We start from the raw sequence: 27,117 nt of genomic DNA on the forward strand, positions 1-27,117 counted from the left end.
TGAGCACATTTATGTGGCACAGAAGGTTCTGTGGCCCTGAACACAGTGTTCCCGCAGTCCCACAGACCTGTGAGCACCAGCAGAGAGGAAGACCAGATGTAATTCTGAGGTTGTGAAGGCAACACATCTTGACTCAACAATGATAGCTCACAACAGAATATTTCTGTATATTTGATTATTCTATTAAAAACTTCCAGGTTTTTTGGAACCAGCTCATTTCTGAAATCAACAGACTCCTCACCAAAAAGTCTCCATGATCCTGTTCTGTCTCTGTGATCTCCACTGGCTTCCTGTCAAACACCAAATCACCTACAATGTTCTCATAGGCTACTTACCCTCTCCTATTGCATCTGCAATAGCAAAAAGGAACACAAATGGCAATTGTATGGCTTCCGGAGAAAATGTTAAAAGCTTCAATGCCCAGACCGTCCTATATGATTTAGCCTTGAGAATTAGAATAGAATTTACATAATACATAATAATACCCCTCACTCAAATTACATTTTTGTTTAGTTTGTTTAGTTGCTCTTGTCATTTTCTCAAGGTCAGGTCATCATTGTAAATTAAAATTGGTTCTCAGCTGATCATCATGGTTAGACAGGTGTACGGACATAAAAAAACACCCCATTATCTTCACCCTATGCTCCCTTGTAAATAGAGAAATCTTCGACCCTAACTGGCTTTGTTGGCTTTGAGAAAGAAAATGTCAGTTTTAGTTTTAGCTATGCCAGTTTAAGTCTAAACTATAATGAGTTTTTAAACAGACATTTTAAAATAATTTTCCTTATTATAAAACATTCTAAATAAATTAAAACAGTTTGGAAAAAACAGATGTTCCCTCTTTTGGCTTTTGTTAGACTGCGGTTCTGTTCATAGATTGTCATGGATATAATCAAGATGAAATTATTAAATGTTATCATTAAGGATTTTTTAATATTTAATTGCTATTTTATAATTATAATTATAACGCAGCATCCTATAATGTCCAACATCCAAGACAGTTGACAGATTTAAACAGGAGACTTTTGTGTCATTCAGAATGCTATCATTTTATTATAAGGCATAACTGAATGTCATACAAATTTGAATATAATTGTGTTATAAAGGTCTGTGAAATAATGAATATGAATTCCAGTTTATTGTCATGATAATTCCACTTCAGTTGCACATAATTCATTATAAGGGGGCAGTGGATATATATTTTTTACATTTACATAGCAGACACACAAACACACAGATTCAAGCACGCACATTCACATCTGAAAATATGTCCTAAAGTTAAGGCTGGGCATTGATCAGGCATGACATTCAGTATTTCAAGTGTATTTGTTGACTTGATAAATGTTCATGGTAAAAACAGATAATTCAAGAAAAAATATTGAGGCAAAACATTTCTTTATTTTTCATGATACTTGGACGACCATGTTGTCAATCGAATCCAACAGAGCAGGGAGCTTAATGTTCTGCCATTAATGACTTGACTCGAGGCCAGAAATACACAACATCCTGAGATGATCTGGAGTAAAAGCATTTTAAAGCTATATTTCGCTAGATCAGAAGAACTAGATCAAGGATTGCATACAGAGTTGGATATACAGGATTCATAATTCAAATTCAGTGAACAGAGGCAGTAATCTGGGAGTGCTAAACCCAAAGATGCATGCACAAGAAGGAAAGGGGCAAAAAGAATGCTTGATTGGCTGAAGTTCAGAAGCATGGTGCCAATGAAGCAACAGCGAAGAAGACAATGGGCTCCACCAGTACCACTCTCTTACAGGATTTATGGGCTTTAAGTGATGAAAAATGCACCAAAGTGACAATGCTGTGAACATTGGTGATATTTTAATGGTGAAGGCAGCCTAGGAGGGAAATGTGGTGAGAACATGTTCTACATTCTCATCAAAGCAGCACATTATAAATTATCCCCTGAAACAACATGAGCTTGTGATGCAGAGAGAGAGAGATAGACAGACGGGCTGTGGGGGAGTGCCCTGTGAATGCCAGGGAGTCTCAACAAAGCACGCATATGGACTCATTCTCCTCTCTTTAGTGTTAAATACTTTGGCCCGTTTCATTTTTTTCCTTTTATGTGTGTGTATGCTTCGGTCTGCATCTGGAGCAATCCTTGAATATCACGGCAAATTATGGGAAAAGTGTGTTTTCTCAGCATATAGCATATACCCTTCATTTGTTATCATTAGTGCCGCACTTAGAAACGATCTAGAAGCACAAATGGCAGTGAATGGGTAGTGAGATCCCAGAAACTAAGCTAAGGGCCGTCAGATGTCCATAAAAGAGAGTTGGAGTGAAGATTGGAGTGACGTTAGGTCAGTGACAGCACATCCGGACTGTCCGGGGCAGGTCGCAGCAGCTGGATTTTGAAGCTGGCTCTGTTACTTTGCTTCGAAGATAAGCTCTGGCCAACACGAAGCCTTCCTGGGGAGGAAGCACAAGACATTGGGTCACATGACCTGAGAGATGTGGACGCACGCAACAGGGATGTGTGAGCAAACGTAACTCTCGCAACCATCGTGGGGGGCACTCACATGGGAATTAGTGCCAGGGGCAGGGCGGGCGGCACTCAGGCAAAGGGGTTACCGAAGGGGTCTCCGAAGGGGTCAGCGGCAGCAGCTGGTGGGAAAGCCTGAGCGTTCTGTCACAAAGCAGGAAAAACAATGAACAACATATTTCTCCATATTAAAACAAACATATTGGATACCTTCGCACAAATGCATGTATTCATATTGCTCCTCTTCATGCCATTTTCCACTAGTTTCCACCACATAATCAAATATGACGACTCGCACCGGAATTTGCATGACAAATGTGAAAGAGCAAGTGCATAAAATCCAATAATTCAAAAAAGTTTAGATTTTGATATGTTGCTCAACATTACCATCAGACGACTGTGTTGGTTATTCTTCTTTCTCCAAAATAGGCTACAGCTCAATATTTTTCTAAGAAAAATAAGCACTTTGTTGCCAATTGTAGTTTCATTTAGAATGGGGCTCTGATATTTGGTGTGTGAAAACCTTTGTGACTGCCAGTTGGCAAAACTGAGAAATTTAGGATAGACACTTGAACAAAGAACGGGTAATCTCCCACCATCCATTTTATTCAAGACTGCAGCACAAATCCTTGCTTGACTGCAGCAGGGACTTGGAATTGAGGATTTCTAAATGTACATTCACCCTGCCTTTCCTTTACAGCTGGCTGGCTATGCTTACCGTGATGGGAGGCACTCCAAAGGTTTGGGCCCCAAAAGGGTCATCAAAGAGGCCTGGGGCTGCTGCTGGGGCCAATGCAGGGGCAGGGGCCAGTGCAGGGGCCAGTGCAGGGGCCAGTGCAGGGGCCAGTGCAGGGGCCAGTGCAGGGGCCAGTGCAGGGGTAGCAGTGATTGGAGGGGACTGCCGGGGCACCGGTTTGGGTGGCTCTGGAGAGACAGCAATTGCATCCATTACAGCGAACCTGCAGGACCAGGTCTCCACACCCTGAGCCCATCATGTATATATATGTATATATATATACAGAAAAAAATGTTGTAACAGGTCTCTCTTGAAAAAGATATTGATCTTAATGAGACCACCTTTTTAAATAAAAGAATAATAATACCCCTCACTCCTCTCTGAATGAAAAGGTCACCAGTTGCTAAGACAAGTGTAGAGAAAGAAAGACTGTTTAGTTTTAGCGATTAATTGGAAACACATCTACAGTACATTAAGATAATTAATTACAGAGAACCAGCAGACACAATGGTGTTTAATCACTAATTAGGTCTAGTTCTTGAAAAAACAAAGGCTTGCGTTGTTCTTCTGATAACATATTCATAGGGTATTATTTCATTACCATTGACTGGGGATGACATCTGACAGATATCAAAGTCATCGTGATCAGCTGAATCCTGAGCGAGGCCCACTTTGCTGGAGAAGTATTGGTCGAAAGCACCATTGTCTGGGCTTGGAACCTCCTTCTGATCACTCTTCCTAGCAGGCACCGCAGGTGGCTTGGCCAGCTTGAAGTCCTTGAACATGTCCTTGCCAGTCTTCTTCTCCTTCTCCCCTAGTGGGTCCAGGGCGGAGAAGGCACTGTTCTCCACTCTGGGCTGCTCCTTCAGTGGTGCTGGCCGGGGCGGTGGCTGTGGCGGGGGACTGAGTTGCAGGCCCCCGGGAAACATGTTTGGCTGGAACGGGTTGGACATGGGAGAGGGCTGGGGCCAGGCTCCGGGAGGCCCTGGGGGAGGCCTATGGCCCCAGGACGGGGGCTGGGGGCCGGGTGGAACACCGAACACCGGAGCTGTCTGCCCCCACGCTGGCACAGGTGGCCCGAATGCTGATGGTTGGGGACCTCCCATTGTGACCTGCGGAACTGCACCTGGAATAGGGAACATGGAGGTGCCAGGTGGTCTCCAAGGGGCTGTCCCAGGGACAGATGGCTGCCCCAGCTGCATGGCACCTGCAGGACAAACAACAGTCACTTGGGAGGAGAGCTTAAGCTGATCTAGTGCTGCCCATTGCATGAAACATCTGTTCTGATTCAGTGTTGTGTAGTTGTGCCAGGTCAACAATTATTACTTCTCAAACATCATTTATTTCTTACATCAGACCATGTAATACATTTTCTCCTTGTACTATAACAGCACTACCAGGGCTCCAAACTAATCTTTTGAATCGGTAGCACTGGCACCACTAACTTTTTCAACTGGTGGTGCAATCACAAGGTTTAGTGGCGCAACATTTACTTGTTAAGGTAAATAGGCTATTAAACATGGAGTGTTGCTCAGTTTAAAAACTTGCACACTGATTGATTCATGCATTCATTTATTAATCCATTAGGAAATTATTGTAGTATTATGCAGTAATCAGATGAACTGTATCTTCTGCATCATCTACATATGTAGCTAGGATCTGGTGTTACCAAAGAGCCAAAGAGCTATTTTTCCAGGATCAAGCACTGGCACCACTATGAAAAACTGGCAAATGCATTTAGACTTACCCAGAGCTGCCAGGGGGTTGGCATGGTTCACTGGGCCACTGTTGAAGAGATCTACTGGATTGAGCTGTGCAGTGTCTGCCTGGGATGTAGGAAAGGCTTCTGGCTGGGGTGAAGCAAACAGGTCTGCTCCAAAAAGGTCATTTGTAGGGGACTGTTGAACACAGGATATACACTATATGAATCTCAATGTCCCACAAAGTACTGTGAAGAATACACCCCGTATAAATCAGATAAGGGCAACGTAATTTCAAATAGACCCTATATAAATCTACAAAGGGGAAAATACTGTACACTACTTTACTTGTAGTCCAGTTAAGCCTAAATTTACATAAGAGGGCACCATGAGTAGATGCTTTGATCTACAAGGTGAAAATACTCTATATATTGAGTGAAAATGAGGTGCTGGAGCATAAATACAAGCTACCCTCAGATCAGTCTCACTCACATCCCTGGGTGTTGGGGTGTAGGGCTGGAGATATAAATTAACAGGTAAATAATGGCACAGCTTTATAAAAACATGCTTATATAAACCAAAAAAGCACAAAGAGATACACAGGGATTATGCTTCTCATAACAAACCGTTGCATCAGCACTTACCTCCCACTTTATCACTGAAGCATAAAAGTTAAAGATAAAAAGATGTTAACTGAGCATGGCTGCAGATGATGGGTAAAGGCAGAAAACAGACATGTGATGGAGATTAGATGAGCTCAACACATGTAGTTACAATACGACACCACTAAACAGTGAACTAAACACCGGATGTGCTTCATATCGCTGGATTACGCCCATAGATCGATATTTAAAATACCTTCACGTGACCTGAAGTATTAAAAGTACACCTGGCATTTATCTGAATAAGGTCAATAATTTCCTGCAAAAGTATTTGCATTTATACTGTAGATCAAAGACAATTGTATGCAGAGAGTATAAAGATCAAATTTCTAGGACCAATAGCAGGGGAGGTGTGGAAAGAAAGTTATCTTGCCAACTGAATCCCACCTTCCCTGCAAGATATTACAGCCAATTACAATATAGGCACACCTTACTTTCAGATAAGACATTCCTGATACAGTACTGTGCAAAAGGCTTAAAAAAAATGTAAAAATGTAAAATAAACTTTTATATATATATATATATATATATATATATATATATATATATATATATATTATATATATGAAATGAAAGGTTTCGAAATATCTAAAGATTTAGTACAAAGAACCATTAAACTAAATCAAATCAATATTTATTGCATTTAGAACTGCATATATTCTCTTAGCTACACTCTCACAATTTTATAAGAAAATTGGCTGCTAGGTTGTACCAAACATATTGGAGAACTTGCCACAGTTCTCCTGCAGACTTTGGCTGTCTCACTTGCTTCTGGCACTCAAGGTAATCCGAGTAATCTCGGTCAAGTTATCTGAAAAGCGGTCCATTACTGAATGTGTGATTTTATTTATTAAAATTCAAAAATCTCAAATCTGCTCTTTTCTACTGAGACACTAATGCCGAAAACAAGAAAATTAACATCAAAGACCAAATTTATTAAATCTGAAAAAAAATCTAGGGCACCCAGGACTTTTGCAAAGTACTGTATACTTTTCATTACAGTATATTCCATTCTATAAGGATGGTTCAGTCTGCACTGACGACAACAGAGACAGACGTATTGTCATGAGCCACCAAGCAGCCTAGCAAGTCCTTTTGAAACATTTTTTAAATAAGCGCCCTCTCTAGGAGCATTCGTTTTTGAGGGAATTGCACCAGGTGTCCTTTTAAAAAGCTTAGGAGCACACACTAATCTACAGGTCTACCAGGCCCGCCGCAGGCATGCAATGTGCTGAGGAGCTGGGCTGGTCGCTTCACCTTCACACTCCTCCGTCCTCGTCCGGATTTAGCGCTGAGCGGAGGAGGGCTAATGATCACCGAATCCTTGTCCGGGGGGAAGGACGTTTCCGGCCTGCCCGCCAGCTCGAGTTTTTCACCATTTTGCAAGGGTGGGCTTATATCGCAGGCTTGAAAAAAGGGGTTCTGGGTGGGTTTGCTAAGCACACCGCCCTGCTCCTTCATAGGGATGCCGCTCTCAGCCCAGGGGGCCGCTTCCGACACCTTAGCATCCAGCGGCCACTGGCCGTCAGACAGCGCCTGGAGGACAGTCCTACTGGACATCTGATCAAACTGCTGACCAAAGTAGTCAGAGCCGCCATTCACCTTTGGCTGGCTAATGAAATGATCGGAACTCTCCCGCCCTAGACTGAGAGAGCCTACTGCAGAGCTGGGGTGTGCAGACTTGTCGTTTCTGCGGAAGGGATCTTCGATGAAAGGGTCGGGGATGGGAGGGGGAAAGAAGTTGTGCTGGGAAGAGAAGGGGTTTTCAGGCGAGGCGCTGGACTGAGAGCTGGGCCAAAGCACAGGGGAACAGGATGTGGTGAAGGGATTCCCTTTTACACAGTTCTGATTGCTGTCAAGGTCAGCAGATAGATCCAGCAATAGGAAATCTTTTGTCTCCTGATCATCGGGAGAAAGAGAAACGGACAAAAATCAGTTCTGTTTACAGAGCAGGAAGCAATCGCAAACAAGGCAGAGAGCAAAAATGAATTTCAAACATGCAATGAAATTAAAAAGCATCGCTAATGAGTCAACAATACAGAGACATGCAGATTATTATTAAACAGTACTTGACATTCAGGATGATTTGCATGAGATGATCTACAGAATTGGAGCTTGGTGCTGAGAGAGAGAGAGATATCTGCACACAATGGGAATGTGCTGAAGCTCAATCACGGTTGAGAAACATGCTTAAAATGCAGTTGAAAAAACAGTACCTGGGTATGCTTTCACAAGTTCATGAGATTTTAATTGAAAATGAGAAAAAAAGAACCATTGGTGCCTTAGGGAATATTAATTTTAGTTCATTTATAGAATACAATAAAATAAATATGCATATTGTGCAGTAAAATAAATTATCATCCCAAAATTCACAAGCAAAGACTCACTGTGCTCAATATATTTTAGCTATCAAAAGTAGGGAAATCTTCTTTTAGAAACCCTTTAAAGGAGCAGAAGGAGAAATGGGTACAAACTGAACTGAATTCTTGATAGCAGCCAATACAATATGATACGATTTCAGAGCAATGATGGGATCTCTTCATGACGAACACATTGGGTTCAAACTAGTTTTCTTTACTGATGGGAGAATCATCCAACCGGAAAAGGCATTACTGGGAACTCCTGTTCTTCTCTGTGTTCTATTGTATCTAAGCATAACCATATGTGACTGCTGTGTGTCTTCATAGCCCAGAATCATTTTCTGAATTACCTCATTACATTTTCTTTCTTTTGTCATGCTTGACTAGTTAGAGTAGCTACAGGCCTCCAAAAGACCACAGTGTCACTATATAGCCAGCAACCAGAACCAGGAAACGACAACCAGCCCCTCTAATTCATAAGATCCAAGGTTTCCTTTGGCAGACTCATATGCCCATATTCTATCATAAGAGCTCAAGACATTCCTTGGAACAGCTGTACACACCATGCTTCATCACAACTCACAGTAGGGGTTCTGGAGAGATGAAGGGTTTTTGTGGTTATGCAACATATGCAACTTGACAAATTGGCACAGTTTTCACAGAATTTACTCACTTCCCACTCATGGTTTCCTACTGTATGTCAAATTGTCAAAAGGTCAATAAGAAATATGTCCAGGACTAGGGTTGGCCAACCATGCCATATAGAACACCTGTAAAAAATATATCTTGGAAATTAATTGGTACACTAGAGAGTGGCGTCTTTTGGTGTATCTTGAATAGACAGTGTCCAGTGCAAGTTACGTGACTTACTGAAGGGGCATGCAAATCGGGCGGGGTCGACATGTCTCCAAACAGGTCCAGATGTTCAGCGCCCTACAAAGTACAGAAACGAAATGGTAGGACTGAAAGAACATTCCAGGCAACCTTCCTCATACCATTATCATCCTCCTACACAGAGAAAAATGAGGTTTGAGTCTTTTGTCGACAACCGTTGTCAATCAGTGGACCCTGCATAACATACAGGGTTGGAATGCGAGGGTGCGATTTATGACGACATTTGAAGAGAGCCAGGTGAAGGACAAACCTGGAAGCCGTCATTTCTTTTTCTAACCGTATAATGTAGGAGAGGTGGAGGAAGGCATGGAGGTGAAGTCTGGTGCTCACAGTTGGTATGCAGCATGTCTACTTAGTTTCCTGCGAGTAGACCTCAGATCTCCAGGGGACCAAGCCCCAGGGGGAGACCACTTTGATATGAAAGTAAAGTCTGCTCCCCGGCTTCACTGCCAAATGAGATCTCGTACTTCAAAATCCAGTTGAAACTAGGCAAACTGCAGAGACCATACCCTATGTGTACACACATTCCCAAAATAACAGTACACTTACTTTATTCTCTTCAGCACTGAGCGAGGCATCACCGCCATTCTGAAAACACAAATGCAGAAATCAGAAAGTGACATGAACAAGTGAAAATACGAGCAACAGATATTACATTTAGATTTTAAAACTCACCTCTACCACCTTGCTATCAGTTTCATCCTAAGAAAAGAGGCACACAAGAAAACATTCAAACCTTTAATGTAGACTAGGACACAGCGGCTAGCACATAGATTTGTGGTGATACAATTTCAAGGAGAAAGTAAACAGGCAAATAAGGAAAATAACAGACATGTATATCGAGCAAAGAAATCTGACATTTGTAAGGTCATGACTATCACATTCTGGCTAAGTGGAGTTACATCCTTAAGTGACTTAGCATAGTGCCCCAACTAGGAATGGGATGAGACCAAGAGCTGTCAAAAAACCAAGAGGTTGAATTTAGCAAATAAAAATGATAAAATTCTACTCCAAAGAACATTAAGAAACAGAGGGAAATGCTGCTTCAGAGACTGACACACACACCCATGTTAGAGAGCAATGTTTATGTGGCCATTTTATATCCATGCTACAATTACATGAGTTGCTGTTGAACAGAAGCCAAAACCTAGGCTGCAGTACTGTAATCTTTGGCAGTGAAGGGAGACCCAGTATCAAAATCCAGCAGTATACATTACAATGACATACACTAGCAACTTGATTCTAAACTGGATGTAAATGCACTAACAACTTCCCTGGGTTGAACCAGGATTTCATGTTTGAGTTTTCAACTCTTACCATGTGGGAAATATGCACCATCATTCACCTGCTTGTGGGGAATATTGCTATAGCTACAGTACATCAATCAGATTCCAAATCTAAAAATTGGCCATAACTGTACATTCAATGTAACAGCCCCAAACATGAATAATTTTGAGCAACTAAGAGGCCAATAAACTAAGCTAAATGGATGCTTCTCCTGCAGGACTTACCTTCTTAAGACCCTCTGCTTCTTTCTTCCTCATATTGAAAATTAACTGAAAAAGATCCTTCAAGTCAATAACAAGAGGCTCAGCCTGCAAAAAAGATAGACGGTGTGTTAGCAAAACAGTACACAGTGCTGTATACTCTACTGCAGTTCAATCCAAAAATCCTCTCTTCGAATGTGAATAAGGGTCACTTGGATGAAGTCGATTCTCATCTTTCAGAGCAAATCTGTTAATTCACACGGATGCTGATTTTACTCAGGATAGCCAAATGCCTTGCTGTAAATTTTTAAATGATTGAGGTAGGAGACAGTAGAGCAAGTAGGGCTGGCATCATTGCTTTGTGTTTGGGAAGCAGCCCTCATCGTGCCTGGCTTCTTACCTGCTGGGCAGTTTTTATGGCGAAAAACTGGTGCTGGCCCTCTGCACCGCACACGTAACCAAAGGCTCGGTTGTCGGTCACGTCCCGTGCAATGAAGGAGATCTTATTCACCGCATGTTCATGTTCTATTACCTGATAGGAATCCAGATACAGATGAACAAATAAACATTCAAACATGAAAAAACACTAGAAACATGTTGCACATTCAACATCATGTCACATACCAATTTTGGAATAATAGGACCATATCCACCGTTCACCGCTTTTGCAATACGGGGGCATGCACTTTTATTCAGTAACCACAAAATCATTTTTGAAGCTGTCATATTAGAAAGAATATATGCACTCACCCCAGATTTCTCGTCAATAATTTTGATCCCGTTTAAAGATATATTGACCCAGATTCTCTGTTTGTGCTTTCCCTGGGAGCGAGCAGCTACGGCCATCCCCTGAAAGCACCATAAAAACACCTTACAACCTAACCGCACACTTTGTCCATTGTATTGAAGGCATGTTCGTTCATCATTTAGCTCAATGAAGAATGTGCCACAGCAAAGCAGTCTACCTTCAGTTTCATCATGGAGTCCTGGCTCATTTTGTCCCCTCGCGCCTCTGGAACATCATCTATACCGATCAGTTTGGCTTTATAGCGCATTCCATCACCTTGGAACCTGGCCAGCAGGAACTCATCGGTCTTCTCTGGGCCTGCAACACAACAGACACAAAAATGTAAACAATCAAACAAACAAGCTGAATATCTGGCTTATAATTTTCCCTCCGTCTGTCCCTGCCCTTATGACATAATAAAACAGATTACAGTATCAATACGTCAACTGAATGGCTTGTCCACAGATCTTCAGCCAACAGTAAAAATAACGAAATACACCTCATCCTGGCTGAAATGACTCACAGACCTGTGCCTGAGCCTCTCACAGCTTAGGAAGTTCTCATACCTACTTAGGTGGCCCTCATAATGGCAGAGATGTTTGCATGTTATTTTCTCCTGAGCCTTTCTGTTTAATTCTATACTTAAAGGGGCTTACTGGGATACCTCCCACCATTTGGCTGTCACAACCGTTTTAATTACACTGCCGTGACTAAGGAGCCTCACAGGAAACACTTAGCATAAATCAACGCCTGACAGTAGCTGTAGGATAAAATAACAAGCCCCACAACACCTCCTTTTTTTCTTTTTTACCTTGCACAGGCCAACATTACAGAGTATTCCTTATGCAGTCTGTATGTATTTGGACAGCTGGCACAATTTTGGTTCTTTTGGCTGTGTAGTCCAGTTTTTACATTTTAGGGGACCAAAAGTAATTGCAGTTGGCTTCTCAGCTACTTCTGAATAGTCAGGTGTATTCAATCGCTTCCTTAGTGCAGGTATACGAAATCTTTCAGTGCCGTATCTAGTCTTTTTTCTTGACTTTTGATTGCCTTTGGAGTCTGTTATTCAGTTATTTTATCATTTGAACACCACAATAATTTAGCGTTTCTGTTTAGCAAAGGGATTCTCAAGGAGTTTTCGTCTAAAATACATTAACACTGCCAGAGGGTACTACTTACACATTACTATAGTATCTATGACTTAGCCATAACCAATATTATTATTTCATTAAAAAATTATTTCAACCCTATCTACTATAGCGTTTGCACTATCCACATGTACAATCTTGGCAAGGAGCGTCTTGTAATCTTGCATTCACTCCCAACTACCCTGTTACTTTGATCACTCATGGTCCTGAAGGCCCCTTTCTAGGCAATACATACAACTCAGTGACTGACAAGCATGAAGCCACCCAAAGCCTCTTAAAAACCTATGACGGCTCTGGCGCCACCAGAATGTCAAGGCGACCACACAAGTGCGGCACGTTGGCCGTCTTGTGCGACTGTGAGAACGTGGAGCCTGCTGCTCTTTGTTGCGCTCCTCGGCCTGTGGGAAGAGGACGATAAGCAGGCGGGAGGACACAGCTGGGAGGTGGTGGGAAAATAAACGGAGTCTTAAGTGAATGAACCGCGGCTCCGTAGCGTGAGCCCCATGCAGGGTAAACAATGCTGCTGCGAGCGAGCTCAGCTTACGGAAATAAATCCCGCTAAATATCGGTCGGGGAGCGCAGGAATGCCGAACGCAGCATTGCCATTTCAACTGTGGTGCATGACCTACTTTGCAAAAACACTGAATCATTTAATGAATAAATAAAATGTATCTAATATGTTAAAGTCATTAACCTCTAATTTGAATTATAACAGAGAAGGTTCAGTTCTTGCAACAAATTGGCTTCCGGTGTTGTGTCCAGTGGGTTGTGGGGTTGTGTCCAGTGGCTGATGAGAGCTTGGTGACAGGGTTCAGGACACAAAGCACCACAGCAGACAGGGATTGAGGGGGCACCTTGTAAAGCATCAACACGCTGCTTTACGGCTCTCTGCTATGCTGACTGTCCTGCTAATGGCATGTCAGACCCAGCCAAGAGGAACAAGGTCAAAAGGAGTGCACCTGAAGCACTGTTTTAAGCAGCATAACAGTTTCAACAACAAAGCTGTGTCTGTGGACACAGACAGTCCACTATGTTACAGCATTCCCCACGTATCTATAAGCACTAAATGCTTATTTTAAGATATTTAAGACATACTTTCATATACATAACATTGCTGTGTCCCAAACATTATGGAGCCCTGAAACTATGTATAAACACAGCAATTTCTACATGGTGAAACCAAAATGTATGAAAATGCCATTTATTAAAACCTGACAACGTGCACTTTAACCACATGTGATTTTTCTTTATTACAAATCTCAAATATATAAAATTCAAGCCCGACACCTGTTCCCCGTGTCAAACCAGGTAAACCATAATCAGCATTCAGCCTCAAACAGCCAAAAGTTCAGCAACTAACTTTAGTACAACCACAACTCAAACAGCAGTGTTCAGTGGAGAGCCACATGCCTCTGACATTTGCTGGAACACTGGGTTTATAAATAAATGACACAACACAAATACCCATCTGCTGGCTTCTCCCATTTACCGAGGGCACATACTTAAGACTGAAGTCACCATCCCCTTCCTCCCCACAACTCACCTTTCTTCTTCTCTTTCTTGGAGGGGGTTTTGATGAGGGCCGGCTCGGCCTGGGTTTGTACGCTGTTCTCAACTTCTGTTGACATGATGGGGGCCAGCGTTGCGGGATTGGTGGGGGGGAAGATTGGAAAGGCTCCTTGGCAGTGTTCTCAACAGCTCCTCTTAGCAGTCACACATACTCCACAGTGCCTGGGGAGGGGAAGACAGCCCCCATATGGTTAGAGACTGACTGGATGGCTTTACGGTTAGAGACTGACCGCATGGCTTTACGCTTAGAGACTGACCGCATGGCTTTATGGTTAGAGACTGACTGGATGGCTTTACGCTTAGAGACTGACCGCATGGCTTTACGGTTAGAGACTGACCACATGGCTTTATGGTTAGAGACTGACCACATGGCTTTACGCTTAGAGACTGACTGGATGGCTTTACGGTTAGAGACAAGCTGCATGGCTTTACGCTTAGAGACTGACCACATGGCTTTATGGTTAGAGACTGACCGCATGGCTTTACGCCTAGAGACAGACCGCATGGCTTTATGGTTAGAGACTGACCACATGGCTTTACGCCTAGAGACTGACCACATGGCTTTACGCCTAGAGACTGACCGCATGGCTTTATGGTTAGAGACTGACCACATGGCTTTACGCCTAGAGACTGACCACATGGCTTTACGCCTAGAGACTGACCGCATGGCTTTATGGTTAGAGACTGACCACATGGCTTTAGGGTTAGAGACTGACCACATGGCTTTACGGTTAGAGACTGACCGCATGGCTTTACGGTTAGAGACTGACCACATGGCTTTACGGTTAGAGACTGACCACATGGCTTTATGCTTAGAGACTGACCACATGGCTTTATGCTTAGAGACTGACCACATGGCTTTACGGCTAGAGATTGAACGAATGGCTTTACTGTTAGAGACTGACCGCATGGCTTTAGGGTTAGAGACTGACCACATGGCTTTAGGTGCTGCCTGTGACAAAGTGCATTCTCAGTCATAGCCTCCAAAAAACTGAAAGTGTTTTGGGACAAAGCGATCACATGCTCTCCAGAGCTAGTAGGCATGCTCACATATACTGGAAAGCAAACTCATCGACTTCTCCAATACTGAGCTTTAACATGCAACACAAAGACAAGCAAAGAAGAGCTAAAGTGGCAGTTTTTAAAGTGCGTAGCTCAACCGATCATTAATCATGCCCTGTGTACACACGGTTATAATGAAAATAAATGAACCAATATTTTAATTCCCATAAATAAATGACATCATATGAATTGTGGGAGAGTAAAACATTTGTGTGTCATGTAAAACATAACAGAAAAAATAATGGAGGAAAACAAATTTAGCTCTGATGCATTTCCTGCAGTCAAAAGCCAATATGAGATCACTTACATCACTGGAAAGGCCCCCGCACTATAAATGTATACATATCACATTCTGGGCTGGTGGTGCCCCACAACAGTTAAGCTTAAATTAGAGGTACTTTACAGCATGATTCTGAAACAAGACCTGGAGACGTAATTGGGTACCAACCACATTTCAGAATTTGTTGGTTCGCCAAATATCTACCATGGGAATTGCATGTACATTTGACATATATGCAGCAAGGTTTTATTTTTTGCACTAGTGTACTACAATAGGGTACATTCACCCAGTTACTGTACGAGAGCATTATGCAACACCAAGTTAAAAAACATCTCTCCTGATATACTCATAAAAGCTATAAAATGGAAAATTCAAATGCGTTTCCCTCTCGGAGGAACAGGAGACTGGTGGAATGGGCTTCATTTGATTTAAAGGAGAAGCAACAAAAACCCTTCTATAGGTTGGGCAAGGTGGCCAGCTGAAGCAGAAATCTCAATGTCATACATCTGGAATCCCTAATGGCTAACGGCCTATACCACACCTGGGATATTTTCAACTCATTTTCAAAATGGCAATGGGATGTTCACATAATGTTAACAGTTGTAATAGTCATGTTTTCTAATTTTGCAGGGAGAAGGACGTAGAATCTATGTAAGCATATCCTGAAAGGAAATCACAACTTAAAAATATCATTTAAAAACCATTATTTAGGAATGTGGGAATGAGCCAGATATTCAATTTCTTAGAAGAATTCTAAAGAAGAATAACAGGATTTCCTCCCTTCAATTTTCATCTCTAAAGCCAAAGTCACACATTCACAAAACGTACGTAGGAGACCAGGCAGAGATGGTACAGCTTCGAATATACGCATGACACGTTATTGTAATGCTAACAGTTCGTTCTTTTAGCATGTGCCGAATATGTTTTTTACAATAATAAACCACTGCAATTAACTGGTTTGTAAACAATGCCCACAGTGGCCTTTACAACCTTCTTAATGGAGTTGGCCCGTATGGTGATATATGGTGCGTCTTGGCTATCACAATCATTAAGAGAGTACTAAACAAAGATAAACAGCTAGACAATTGTACGCATACAGGCACACGAGACTGTACATTAAATGTCCTTGCACCCATGTCATGTCCCATTAGAATACGAGTCCTAAAAAGAAATGGAGATGACAGCAGAGACCCTGCGACCTGTGCCCATGTCCCAATTCACACACATTACTCAACTTCAACCTGAAGCTCTGCAAACTGCAAACTGGAGCTAGTCACGCAAGTACATGAAGAGGAAAAATGAAGTGTGCTGAAGGGCTCTATTATCAGAGGCTGGCGAGGGGCACGCACATAGGGAGCAGCTGCTGCACAACTTCTGCAGGAACTGCACAGGTCAGCCAGGAATCGGCACCCTCCTGGTGAAAACAACATCTGTGCCGTCACCCTCCTCATCCTATGGCCCGCCTGTGTAACTCTCACCCAAATGTCAGCACCTCAGAGTGAAATGGTTCAAAACTGTACCGGCGTACGCAAAATGGTCCCTCCCCCCCTGTTCATGAAACACCAATTGAGGGGGAAAGAAATATACATTTACAGCTTTAGGATGCATGATCACATCTGCTTCCGTTTATTCAGACCACTCTCTTCTGAAATTCAAGGATTTGATTTTTTTTTTTAACAGATAAAAGATGCAAGACAACAACCATACAGTGCAAGCAAAAATTGGAAAAACACAGGTGACAAAGTTTTGTTTCCTTTTGGCAACTAGTAACTTGTGGCAACAGGAACCATGAGCACTCATGACAACTCCGAAAGTTTGATATCTGCCCGGTATTAATTCATCAAATTACACATACCTTCGAGGCAACTTCCTGATGTCCTGCTCCTCAGTGTCTAAATCTAAATGACGATCAAGTTTAGAGAGCAGAAAGCTGGGAGTGTCCAAAGGTTGCACAATTAAAAAGTTAATAATTTGGCACCTATAAACGCATCCATACGAGTGATCCCATGACTGTAGCTCCTGCGGGCAAGCCGCACATACATAGTATAATCTGCTTTACAACCAAACCAGCAACATGGGTAATACTGTAACCATTATTTCTTTGTAATGACAAGAAGCAATAACCACTTGGTGCATATGCAAGAAAACATATGGCGACTCTACAGGAGTCTAGCAATTTTCAGTTAAGCTTGTTCCATTCATATGTGGCCCCAGGGAAACATTTGGTGGCTACTACCTTAAAACATCTGAAAACCATGCTGGCCCAGGCAAATTGCTGTAAATGTTTTAGGATTAAACTATTGGCCATCTGGGGTGGAAAAAGTTAAAACTTTGCTCTGTGAAGGGTACTTATTTATTTTAATTAAGTTAATATTACCTTGCAATGAGAAATTGGTTCAGAGGTCATCAGCCATCACCATAACTTGGGGAAACCCCACCATGGCTAAGTTATATTGCATAGCCAATATTTAAATGATGTGACAATGCAATGATGAGGTTTCTCTCAAGGCTGACATTCCAATGGATTTCCTGCAGATCACGTATATGCCTAAACACAGTATATATATTTTTGTGTCTGAAGACAGCAAGGAAAACTGCGATCTCTTCTGCAACAGCAGACGGTCACCTGAGTACACATACTGTAAAACATAGAGGAAAACAGTAGTAGATAACATGGTAGGTAACAAAGATAAAGATTATGGGATTTTCAGAACCAGGAACATTTTATCTGCAGTGCTTACTATATCTACGGCTATAACTAACACAAAGCAATAAAATACAAAATGGGAATGCTTCCATTATACTTCATGTGATCAGTAAATCATGCAGAAATGTAAAGGCATAACTGACCTAAGACAGTATGCATGTGTGTATACATTTAAAACTGTTCAACTATGATTGTTATAAAAGTACTAAACACACAAGGCGTCAAGGTGTACAAAGCATTCAATTTGGACAGAATTTGCATTTCATGGGTTTCCTCTCATCTTGGTGCTTCACGGATGACATCTGCACACCATCCGGACAGGAAAGAGCTTACGCCTCAACTGACAGATTGTTGGGAAAATTCAGCACAAGTTCCACAGGCTACTAGAAGTTCTCATCCAGTTCCTCATCCATCTTGAAGCAAGGTACTAGTTTATTTCAAAAGTCACCAGCAGAGAGGAGGCGCACAAGGCCAGCAGCTATGGGACATCTTTATAGATCACGCTCACATGCCACCCCATCCAAAAGTGCTTTACACAGAAACAAACAAAGCAGCCATGTGCTCCCTACTGCTGCCCTAAAGAGACCTCAACCTCCAGCATTAACCGGTCGTGGAAGCCAAAGCGCAGAGCAAGCAAAACCTCCGTGAAACAGGGCGTCCCAGAACAGGGAAAACTTAGACAGTGAGAACAATGGGAATAAACACAACCCTGGCCTCACTGCTGTCCCTTGACACGGCCGTGGCCCCAGAGCCACGGCCATGAATTAAATACCAGTGTTCACATCGGAGGGGTTAGTTCTGGGGCAGAGCTGCAGGCTGTGGAGCCCAGCCAGAACTCAGCATGGTCCAGGGGGAGGAGTGGCCTGAAGGGCCTGATTCAGCCAGGGCAAAGCTCAGCACATGCATGGGGACAGTTAAATCACACTACTCCACAATTAAGACATCGCTGTATCAACAGTCTTTTTCAACCAATAGCTTTCTTCAGACCACTTCTCATTCAAAATTTAAATGTAGACATTTAGACATGTGGTGAAGCGTTATGGATATTTTAAGAGAGATGAAAGCAAAAAGGGCATTGTTAGACGCTGTGTTGCACAGACGTTCAGAGATGTAATTCACAGTAAAAAAGCAGCAGTCCATACTTCAAACGTGACGTGTTTTATGAGAATGTCTTATAATACAGTATATGCAACTTAAGTATTCTTAGGCAAGGTAGGACTACTACCAGCCACAGTTTATTTTGAGACAGCAGGAACAAAAATATGCTTTTCTGTAGATCATATAGATGTCAATAAAGACTCATTGTAAGCACCAATGTGTGACTTCTACATGGCGTCAGTGTAATTGTTCAGAAATTGAGTAAAATCAGTAGTTGGCACTGCTCCACAACACCTCCCAAACATAAAACATACTGGTTGATTTTGAGTTAAAAACCAAAGCACACCATATTTTTTACAGGAACACAGAGCACATTTGTGGTGTGGTTGAATTATTCATCAAATAGAAGCACTTGAATTACTGCCTGGTTTAAAGGACCAGGATGAGTCAAACCCATTTATACTGCATAACGATAATTATGTAAATCGAGATTAGGCGACACTTTTCTAATGGAACATTCTAGGCTGCCTGGTCTTCCAGGTCAACCACCATATGATGAACAAATTATATATTTAAAGCAACATGAAATAAATGTACTCAATTTAGATTCAATCGTACATTACCTGAACATGCAACTTAAACCAGCACAGCATCCAGTTATTCCAAGTACTTGTCAATCAGCCAAATTTATAGTAGTTAAACAAGACCTAAAGTTCACGCCGTTTTACTAACGATTTATGACTTACATCAGAATTATTGCACTTGCACTATAAAACTATAAAATCCAATTTTGCTTGGTTTCAAATTTGAAGGAGAAGTACAAAGTATAATCTGACACACAGACCAGCATTTGCTGATCTACTGCACAACATTATGCCAAGCAGATAAAAGCCATCTCTACCTCAACACACAGTTAACAGGACACAAAACTGGTGTACAAATAAGCTTGATTACATAATGCTTCCTGTCTTTACATCCACGTTAACAGATACTTATCAAACAGGAAATTATTAACAGTAACTTAACAGCATTATGAAGACAGCAGATAAGCAGAGGCAATACGGTGTACAGTAAATGTCTGCTTACTATCCCAGCTGACAGCTAATTCATCTTTAAAGATTATTCAATTTGTAGCTTCGCAAGCATGTTGCATATTTCCATTATGGTTTACAACAATAACCACTCTTCTTGAGTTGCAAAGATACGGCGTTAATATGCAAGAAAACATAACTTCGGAAAAAACAGATTCCTGCAAATGCATTAACACGTGTCCTCGGCTCAAACAAAGATAAAGTCACCCAAACAAGAGAGACCAATGTGAGTCCTGACAATTGAGCTTTCAAGACATACCTTTCTTAAGAGGACAAGGCATTCCTTTCTACAAGGGACGTGGCTAGCCCAGACTAGGCCACCATTCCAGCCAGATCATTTGACAGTCTCTTAAAGCGAGGGATCTCTGGCCTTCTGCGGGTCAATGCTACAGAGCAGAGGGGACTCCGCCGTGGTGAACCAGATACCAGTCCTGTCAGAGGTCACAGGATCTGACCACAATGGGGAGCAGGGGATACAAGTCATCACTTTCTGTCTGGGAAGACCCCCCCTCCCCTCCCCTCCATACAGAAGAGCCGATCTGTAGGCTTAGCCCAGGCAATTTGCCCAGTCAGATCAAACAGTCAGATGACCTCGCTGAAGGAGATATTACTAACAAAGAGAAGGCCACTTGAGGAGAGTTATTGTCAGAACTTGCAGGTTTTGGATCTCCCATGGGCCACTTTTTTTTTGCTGTGTCATCACAACGAAGAGAGGTTGGCTGCACTTGTATGTTACATCCTTTTTGAGGGAAACTGGAACAACCCAACAAGCAGTTCATTTCAAGGTCATTAAAAAAAATAATAATAATAATTTACTCACAGCACAGCAGTAGGCTTATGGTAGCCAACATAGATACAGCAAGTGAAGCACAATGGATTTTCCTTTTAAAGTGGGCTTGTCACTAAGCACAATACAAGACAGGTTGTAGTTAAGGCTGCATGCTTGCAAACCTAAAAGGCAAATTAAAAAGGGCCTCATTAAAAAGAAGATTGAACAACTTTTGTATGGCAACAAATATTTTATCCGAGTTTAAGGAGGCACAAAAGCTAACAATTGTATCTAAAGCAATAAAAACAAACATTTGACTTGTAGATAAGTAGTTTGTTCCTAGCCTAGATAGAGAACTATTAGTTTGAGATACAGCATACTAGGGTAAGGAAGAGTGAAGGAGGGAGACAGAGGCCAGCATTGACATCTGCTTCAAATAAAACTGAACACGTCAAAAGCTTAAAAAAAGCCAGAACTCCTCTTGTATATGGACCTGAGCCATACCAGCCCAAAATGAATGTTCAGAGAACTGTCTTCTGGTATTAAAACAAAGCCAAGTGATTACTTGAATATTACATTCTGGCTATTTAGTAACTCAGACCAAAACAGAACAACTGTAACTTTGCTCCACTGAAGAGTTGTGTCAGCGAATATTGAAAAACGCTAATAAAAAGCAAAAGCCTAGGCCTCAGCAGTACTTCTGTCATTTAAGTTAAGAGGGTTTATAGGTTAACTTGAAAGATAGCACAATGAAGGCCCCTTTCACCTTTTAACTGCCCTCTGTCTGGAGAAAGGGTGATTACAGTGGCATTTCCTCCACCAATCTATCTTTGCAAACGCCTATGTTGGCTTGAATTGAATTTTTGGAATGGTAATGCAAAATAAGATCGTTCTGCAAAGTCAGAAATGGTTGCAACACCCGATCTGAAAAATCAAAAGATGTACTGCATGAGACACCTATTTATGATACATTTATGTACAGTAACTGTAAAAAACAATGCATTAATTTGTTTGAAGGTGAAATGCTTATGATATTAAGAGAATTGATGATAGCTGACTAACAGGTTGATAGCAAAAAGCCACAAGTTGAGAAAAACAATGCGTGTCATTTCTCGGTAGAAAACATGGTATAGTTGAAATGGAAATGCAATTGGGTTTTATACGATGATGCCAAAACAGCTGTAAGATTGTGATGTCATGGTAATTGAAAGAGTCGGAGCCAAAAACACAACGGCAGCAACATGAACTGGATTCTGACATTGACACCAGTTAGGAGGAAATACCCAGATCATACCCAGATAAATCTGAAATAACACACATTTGATAAAAATGCATAAATGAAAGTAGCACTGAAAGACCAGATGACAATAGATTGGTCCATGCGCAAACTAAAGGTATTTTTGTAGTGGACAGTCATGCTTAATAGCACACATGCAGTGCAGTCCATAAGTATTTGGACAGTGATACAATTTATGTTCTTTTGGATCGGTTCTACAGCAGATTGGATTTGAAATGAAACTTTTCACAGGCATATAGGGTGATCCTTGTCAGAATTGTAGATCCTTTTTAATACATAGTCCCTCCATTGTATGGGACCAAAAGAAATTGGACAGTTGTCTTCTTAGTAGTGAAGGTATACTAAAGCTTTTTAGCTGTGGCATTTCTCAACATGAGAACCAAAATTGTGCCAGTGACAGTCCATGAAGTCATTATGATGCTGAGAAATAAGGGGAGAAAAAAAATAAAAAAAATAAAGGAAAAGTCTGCACCAAACAATATGCTTTCCAAAATAAATGGTTTGGAACATCATTAAAAAGAAACAGTGCCGGCAATCTCAGTAATCCCAAAGGACATGGTAAGCGAAGGAAGACCTCTGCACTTTATAGATTCATTTTTTTTTATTTTTTATAATGAAGCAAAACCCCCAAGCACCTGTCCAACTGATCAGAAACACTCTTCAGGGGGCAGTTGTGGATAGTTGTGTTAGTGACTCAGTGACTACTATCCGCAAAATAGTTCAAACAGAACTACAGAGGCTACACAGCAAAATGAAAACCACTAGTTAGCCGCAAAAACAGGACGGCCAGGTTACAGTTCGCTAAAATGTACCTAAAAGAAAAACGTACTGTGGACAGAGGAGACCTGAGTTGAGATTTACTTGAGTGATGGCAAGAGCAAAGCGTGGAGGCTAAAAGGAACTGCCCAAGAACCAAAGCACACCCCCTCATCTGTGAAACTTGGGGTTGAGGGGCGTTATAGTTTGGGCATGTATGGCTGCCACAGGTGCTGAAGTGTACAGAAGCATCTTATGAGCTCCAAACTCATTGAACAGTGCTTCATCCCACAGTAAGATCCCAAACATACACTAGTGCATTATTTCTTCTTAATGATGTTCCAAACAGTTTGTTTTCACAAGCCTATTGATTGACCTATGTCTCAGACTGTTTTTGTTTTTTTGTCCCCCTAATTTCCCAGCCATTGGCACAACTCTGGCCCTCATATAGACAAAGGCCAATAACAGACTACAAAGGCAATCGAAAGCATATACTCAAGACTAGATACTGAAAGCTTTCTTTTACCTTTGCCAAGGAAGTGATTGAATACACCTTGACTAATCAGAAAGAGTTGAGAGGCCAACTGTCCGATTACTTTTGGTCCCCTAAAATGGGGGTACAATGTATAAAAAGGATGGAATTTCTCCACGGATCACCCAATACAGATGTAAATGTAAATACCCTCAAATTAAAGTGCACTTTGACCTCATTTATAGTTTAATTTCAAATCCAATGTGCTGGAGTACAGAACCAAAAGAACTAAATTTATACCACTGTCCAAATACTTACAGACTGCACTGAATACGTGTGTGTTATGAACAGTTCACATGTAGCTACCAATACAAATACTAATTTAGGAAAGCTTTTCTTTTGAATTAAAAATAAAATAAAAAATAGATTCATAATTTGCCTAAATAAATCTGAGACTAATGGGATGCATTAGATACAAGAGTTGGCTATATCAACTAGATTGGCTATTATCGCCCAAGCACGAGTACGCTACCTGCGCGCCACTTAATCGCAATCGTTTCTAAATATATATACTAGACAGCGGCAAATCTTTAAAGCTTCGCAAAAAATTCAGAAACAATATAATTCAGCAAAGAGCGAAAATGCCGCTCTGCGTTTTGCATTGAGATAATTTGCTACACAAATCGACAAAATCATATTAGCAAACAATGACAATTGTTGCAGTATATACAATATTTAATCGCTCGAATGTTTAATCAGCGGTCACTAAAACAAGCGTACTAATTATCTCAAAATTGTATATAATCTAGCATTTTGCCACATGCGTTGGACCTCAACAAACCAGCTCAAATTGATGAGAAATGGTCAATTAAAAAACGTACGCTATACAGCTGTACTGACTCACCGTCATCAAGATCATGCTGGATTCGACATGTTCCTGAATATTTTCCCAGCCGGCAGTCAAGATGACACTACAGATCCAGTTAACTTGCTTCCCGGCTGTAGCTATGTAGATTAAAGCAAGCTCTCAGCCCAACAGAAATGGTTCTAATCTGATGTTGGCAGCTAAAAACTGCCCTGGAATGCGCCCTGATGCCTGGGCAGGGTTACTCCCCTTCAGAATGGAACTGCTATTTCAGATTTTAACCCACCACGCGCCAGACCGGTGAAGCAAAAATACCTTATCTGTAATTACAACCGGTAACCCCTACGGGCGCCTGACCTCAGCATGCGTGCAGCTGCTAACATAATTTACGATGCTTTCATTTACATTATATAAAAGCTTTACGATGTTTTATATAATCAGACAGTACCTACAATAGTTAAAGCACATGTATGTTCATCTGTGTTGTTCAAGGTGAGACGTGTTAGCTCAGCTTTCATCTTAACGTATTGCAAAAAGATTATTGCCATTAAGTCTCAATATCTTTCTATGGATGTCCATTTTTTCAAACACATGACTTTTGAGATTATCATTATGGCATAGCAGAGACATCTGCTTGACAGCACAACATACTTGTAGTAGGGACTGAGAAAATTTCCCAGAATTTCTGTTAATATGTAAAATATATCATAAGAGGTTTCCACAAACAATTTTTGGAGGCACAAGACTCCTTACAGCCATCAACACTCAAAACCATTTCTCCCGTGTTAAGCATGGACTTATCAGTGCTTCCTGTTTCCTGTTATTGTTTATCCAGAGAAATATAACCATAAGCTCCACAAGTAGACTGGAACAAACCATGAAATATCAATAAAAAAAGTGAATCTATAAAAAGATAGAAAATCACACAATAAATGTTCCATATGATGGTTAATGCTTTGGATTCATTCTTCTGGCTATATTCTGGGCACTTAGTGATGTAACAATTATGTATTAATCCTGAAGGAATCTTGTCAGGCAGCATGAAAATCTCCATGGATGAATGTCATGCATGCAAGTCAGCATGCAAAATTTATACTCCAGCTAAGCATGGTGGAATGTAACTGATATGGCTTTGAAACAGATGGAAACAATTATTGAGGGACATTTCTGAGGGACTTCTGAAATGTTATGATTTGAGCATATGGCAGCAGAGAGCGGGAGCAAGAGTGAGAGAGAGAGAGAGAGAGAGAGAGAGAGAGGGAGAGAGAGAGGAAGAAGAAAAAGAAGATGAAGACCAAACCCTCCTGCCCAGTCTCCACCCCAAGATGAACAGTACAAAATAAACAGCCTGTAATGTTTGTTTCATTGGTGACCAATCACTGTTGAAAAGTACCTATTTTCCTGCGTCAGCAGAGCATTCACGGTGAAATGTATCTCACTGTTCCCTCATTACCTCAGGGAATATTTTTTATGACAGAGAATCCAACATTTTCCCACTCTCATAAAACTGCAGTTGGTTGTCATTCATTCCTCTATCAGCTGTAGCAACCTCCCATTTGCTCTGTGGACAGTAAATACGAACAATCAAGGCATCATTAGGAATGTAAGTGAGATCAGCTATTTAAAATCTCTCTCCCAAGGTCGGTCTCATTATGAAGGCATTACTTCCACTGATTCATGGTTCAGGGCTCAACAACTGCACCGTTAACAGAATTGTTAAATGTTGTACGAGCTGATATTTATAATGAGAAGATAATTTGCTTATGTGATGGCTCATTAATGGGAAGATGATGGGTCTATTTCATTGGAAGATATTGTTTACATCAACCATCAGAATGTGGAAAAAAAGGGGATCTCAGTGATTTTGATCATGGCATGATTGCCAGACGGGTTAATATTTCTGTAATTGCTGAGATCCTGGGAATTTCATGTACCGCAGTCTCTAGAGTTTACTCAGAACGGTGCAAAAAACTAAAAAAACAACGTCCAGTGAGCGGCAGTTCTGCGGACGGAAATGCCTTGTTGATCAGAGCGGTCGATGAAGAAGGGCAAGACCTGTCGAAGCAGGCAGGACGGTGACAGTAATGCGAACAACCACGCATTACAACAGTAGTATGCATGAGAACATCTCTGAATACACAACGCGACAAACCTCAAAGTGGATAGGCTACAGCAGCAGAAGACTTAATAAGTCTACAGAAATAAGTCTAATAAATACATAATAAAGGGCTCACTGAGTGTACTTATTCCTACTGTCTGATCTTGTATGCACTGTTTAAAGTGTGTATGCTTGTTTCCACTGAAATTACATTTCACACAATACTAATGAAAGTGCGTATTTCTAACCTTGACGACATGAGGACATGCAGAATCTGGTAGGAACCAGAACATTTTGAATCACAGCATGATGGAAAGGATATGTGTTTTTTGCTTGTTAGCCTTGGGAAAGAGCAGTGCTGGAGAAAGGGGTCTTCCTTCCTGGTCACATTTCCTTTATTTTGCTGACTGCGCATATTCTTCCGAGGAAAACAGGGCAGTCCCACTTGTTCAGCATCATCCCGTATGTATTCCAATACATTTATGCCATAAAAAATATTTCCTAAGTGGAAATTGCAATACAAGTCTTATTCAAGGCCTGAATGGTATGTCCCTCCATGGATTCAAGCCTTCTGGTTAAAGTTCCAGTTACCTTTCCTCTATATCTCATTGGATGCTGTGCTTGTGTTCCTTTCAGTAACAAATATTATTGGACTGGGGGTTTAAAATAATGTATCAAAGTTAGCATCTCACCATCATCAGAGTAAATAAGTGAGAGTAAATAACACTTATATTTGGTAGCATATCCCTTGCTTGCAATAACTGCATCAA

General features: G+C 41.4%; 1 protein-coding gene across 5 annotated transcripts in view; it reads right to left on the minus strand.

Annotated features, from left to right (window-relative positions):
• Positions 1-1,378: 1,378 nt before the first annotated feature.
• The window catches only part of LOC133105564 (disabled homolog 2-like), a 31,413-nt gene continuing 5,674 nt past the window's right edge, over positions 1,379-27,117 (minus strand). For 2 of the 5 annotated variants that reach the window (XM_061215743.1, XM_061215742.1), the window contains exons 2-15: positions 13,827-14,014; positions 11,314-11,453; positions 11,099-11,197; positions 10,749-10,880; positions 10,373-10,456; positions 9,537-9,563; positions 9,411-9,449; positions 8,838-8,900; positions 6,865-7,506; positions 4,993-5,143; positions 3,847-4,452; positions 3,228-3,433; positions 2,547-2,653; positions 1,379-2,436 (exon numbers count right to left, since the gene is read on the minus strand). In XM_061215743.1, the coding sequence (XP_061071727.1) occupies positions 2,582-2,653; positions 3,228-3,433; positions 3,847-4,452; positions 4,993-5,143; positions 6,865-7,506; positions 8,838-8,900; positions 9,411-9,449; positions 9,537-9,563; positions 10,373-10,456; positions 10,749-10,880; positions 11,099-11,197; positions 11,314-11,453; positions 13,827-13,911 (2,346 nt within the window). In that variant the 5' untranslated portion in view covers positions 13,912-14,014 and the 3' untranslated portion in view covers positions 1,379-2,436; positions 2,547-2,581. Of the gene's footprint in view, positions 2,437-2,546; positions 2,654-3,227; positions 3,434-3,846; positions 4,453-4,992; positions 5,144-6,864; positions 7,507-8,837; positions 8,901-9,410; positions 9,450-9,536; positions 9,564-10,372; positions 10,457-10,748; positions 10,881-11,098; positions 11,198-11,313; positions 11,454-13,826; positions 14,015-20,349; positions 20,468-24,288; positions 24,536-27,117 lie in introns of those variants that run through there. The other 3 variants (XM_061215741.1, XM_061215745.1, XM_061215746.1) reach the window with 3 other exon arrangements.

Source organism: Conger conger, chromosome 12, assembly GCF_963514075.1.
Source record: "Conger conger chromosome 12, fConCon1.1, whole genome shotgun sequence".
Classification (NCBI taxonomy): Eukaryota; Metazoa; Chordata; class Actinopteri; order Anguilliformes; family Congridae; genus Conger; species Conger conger.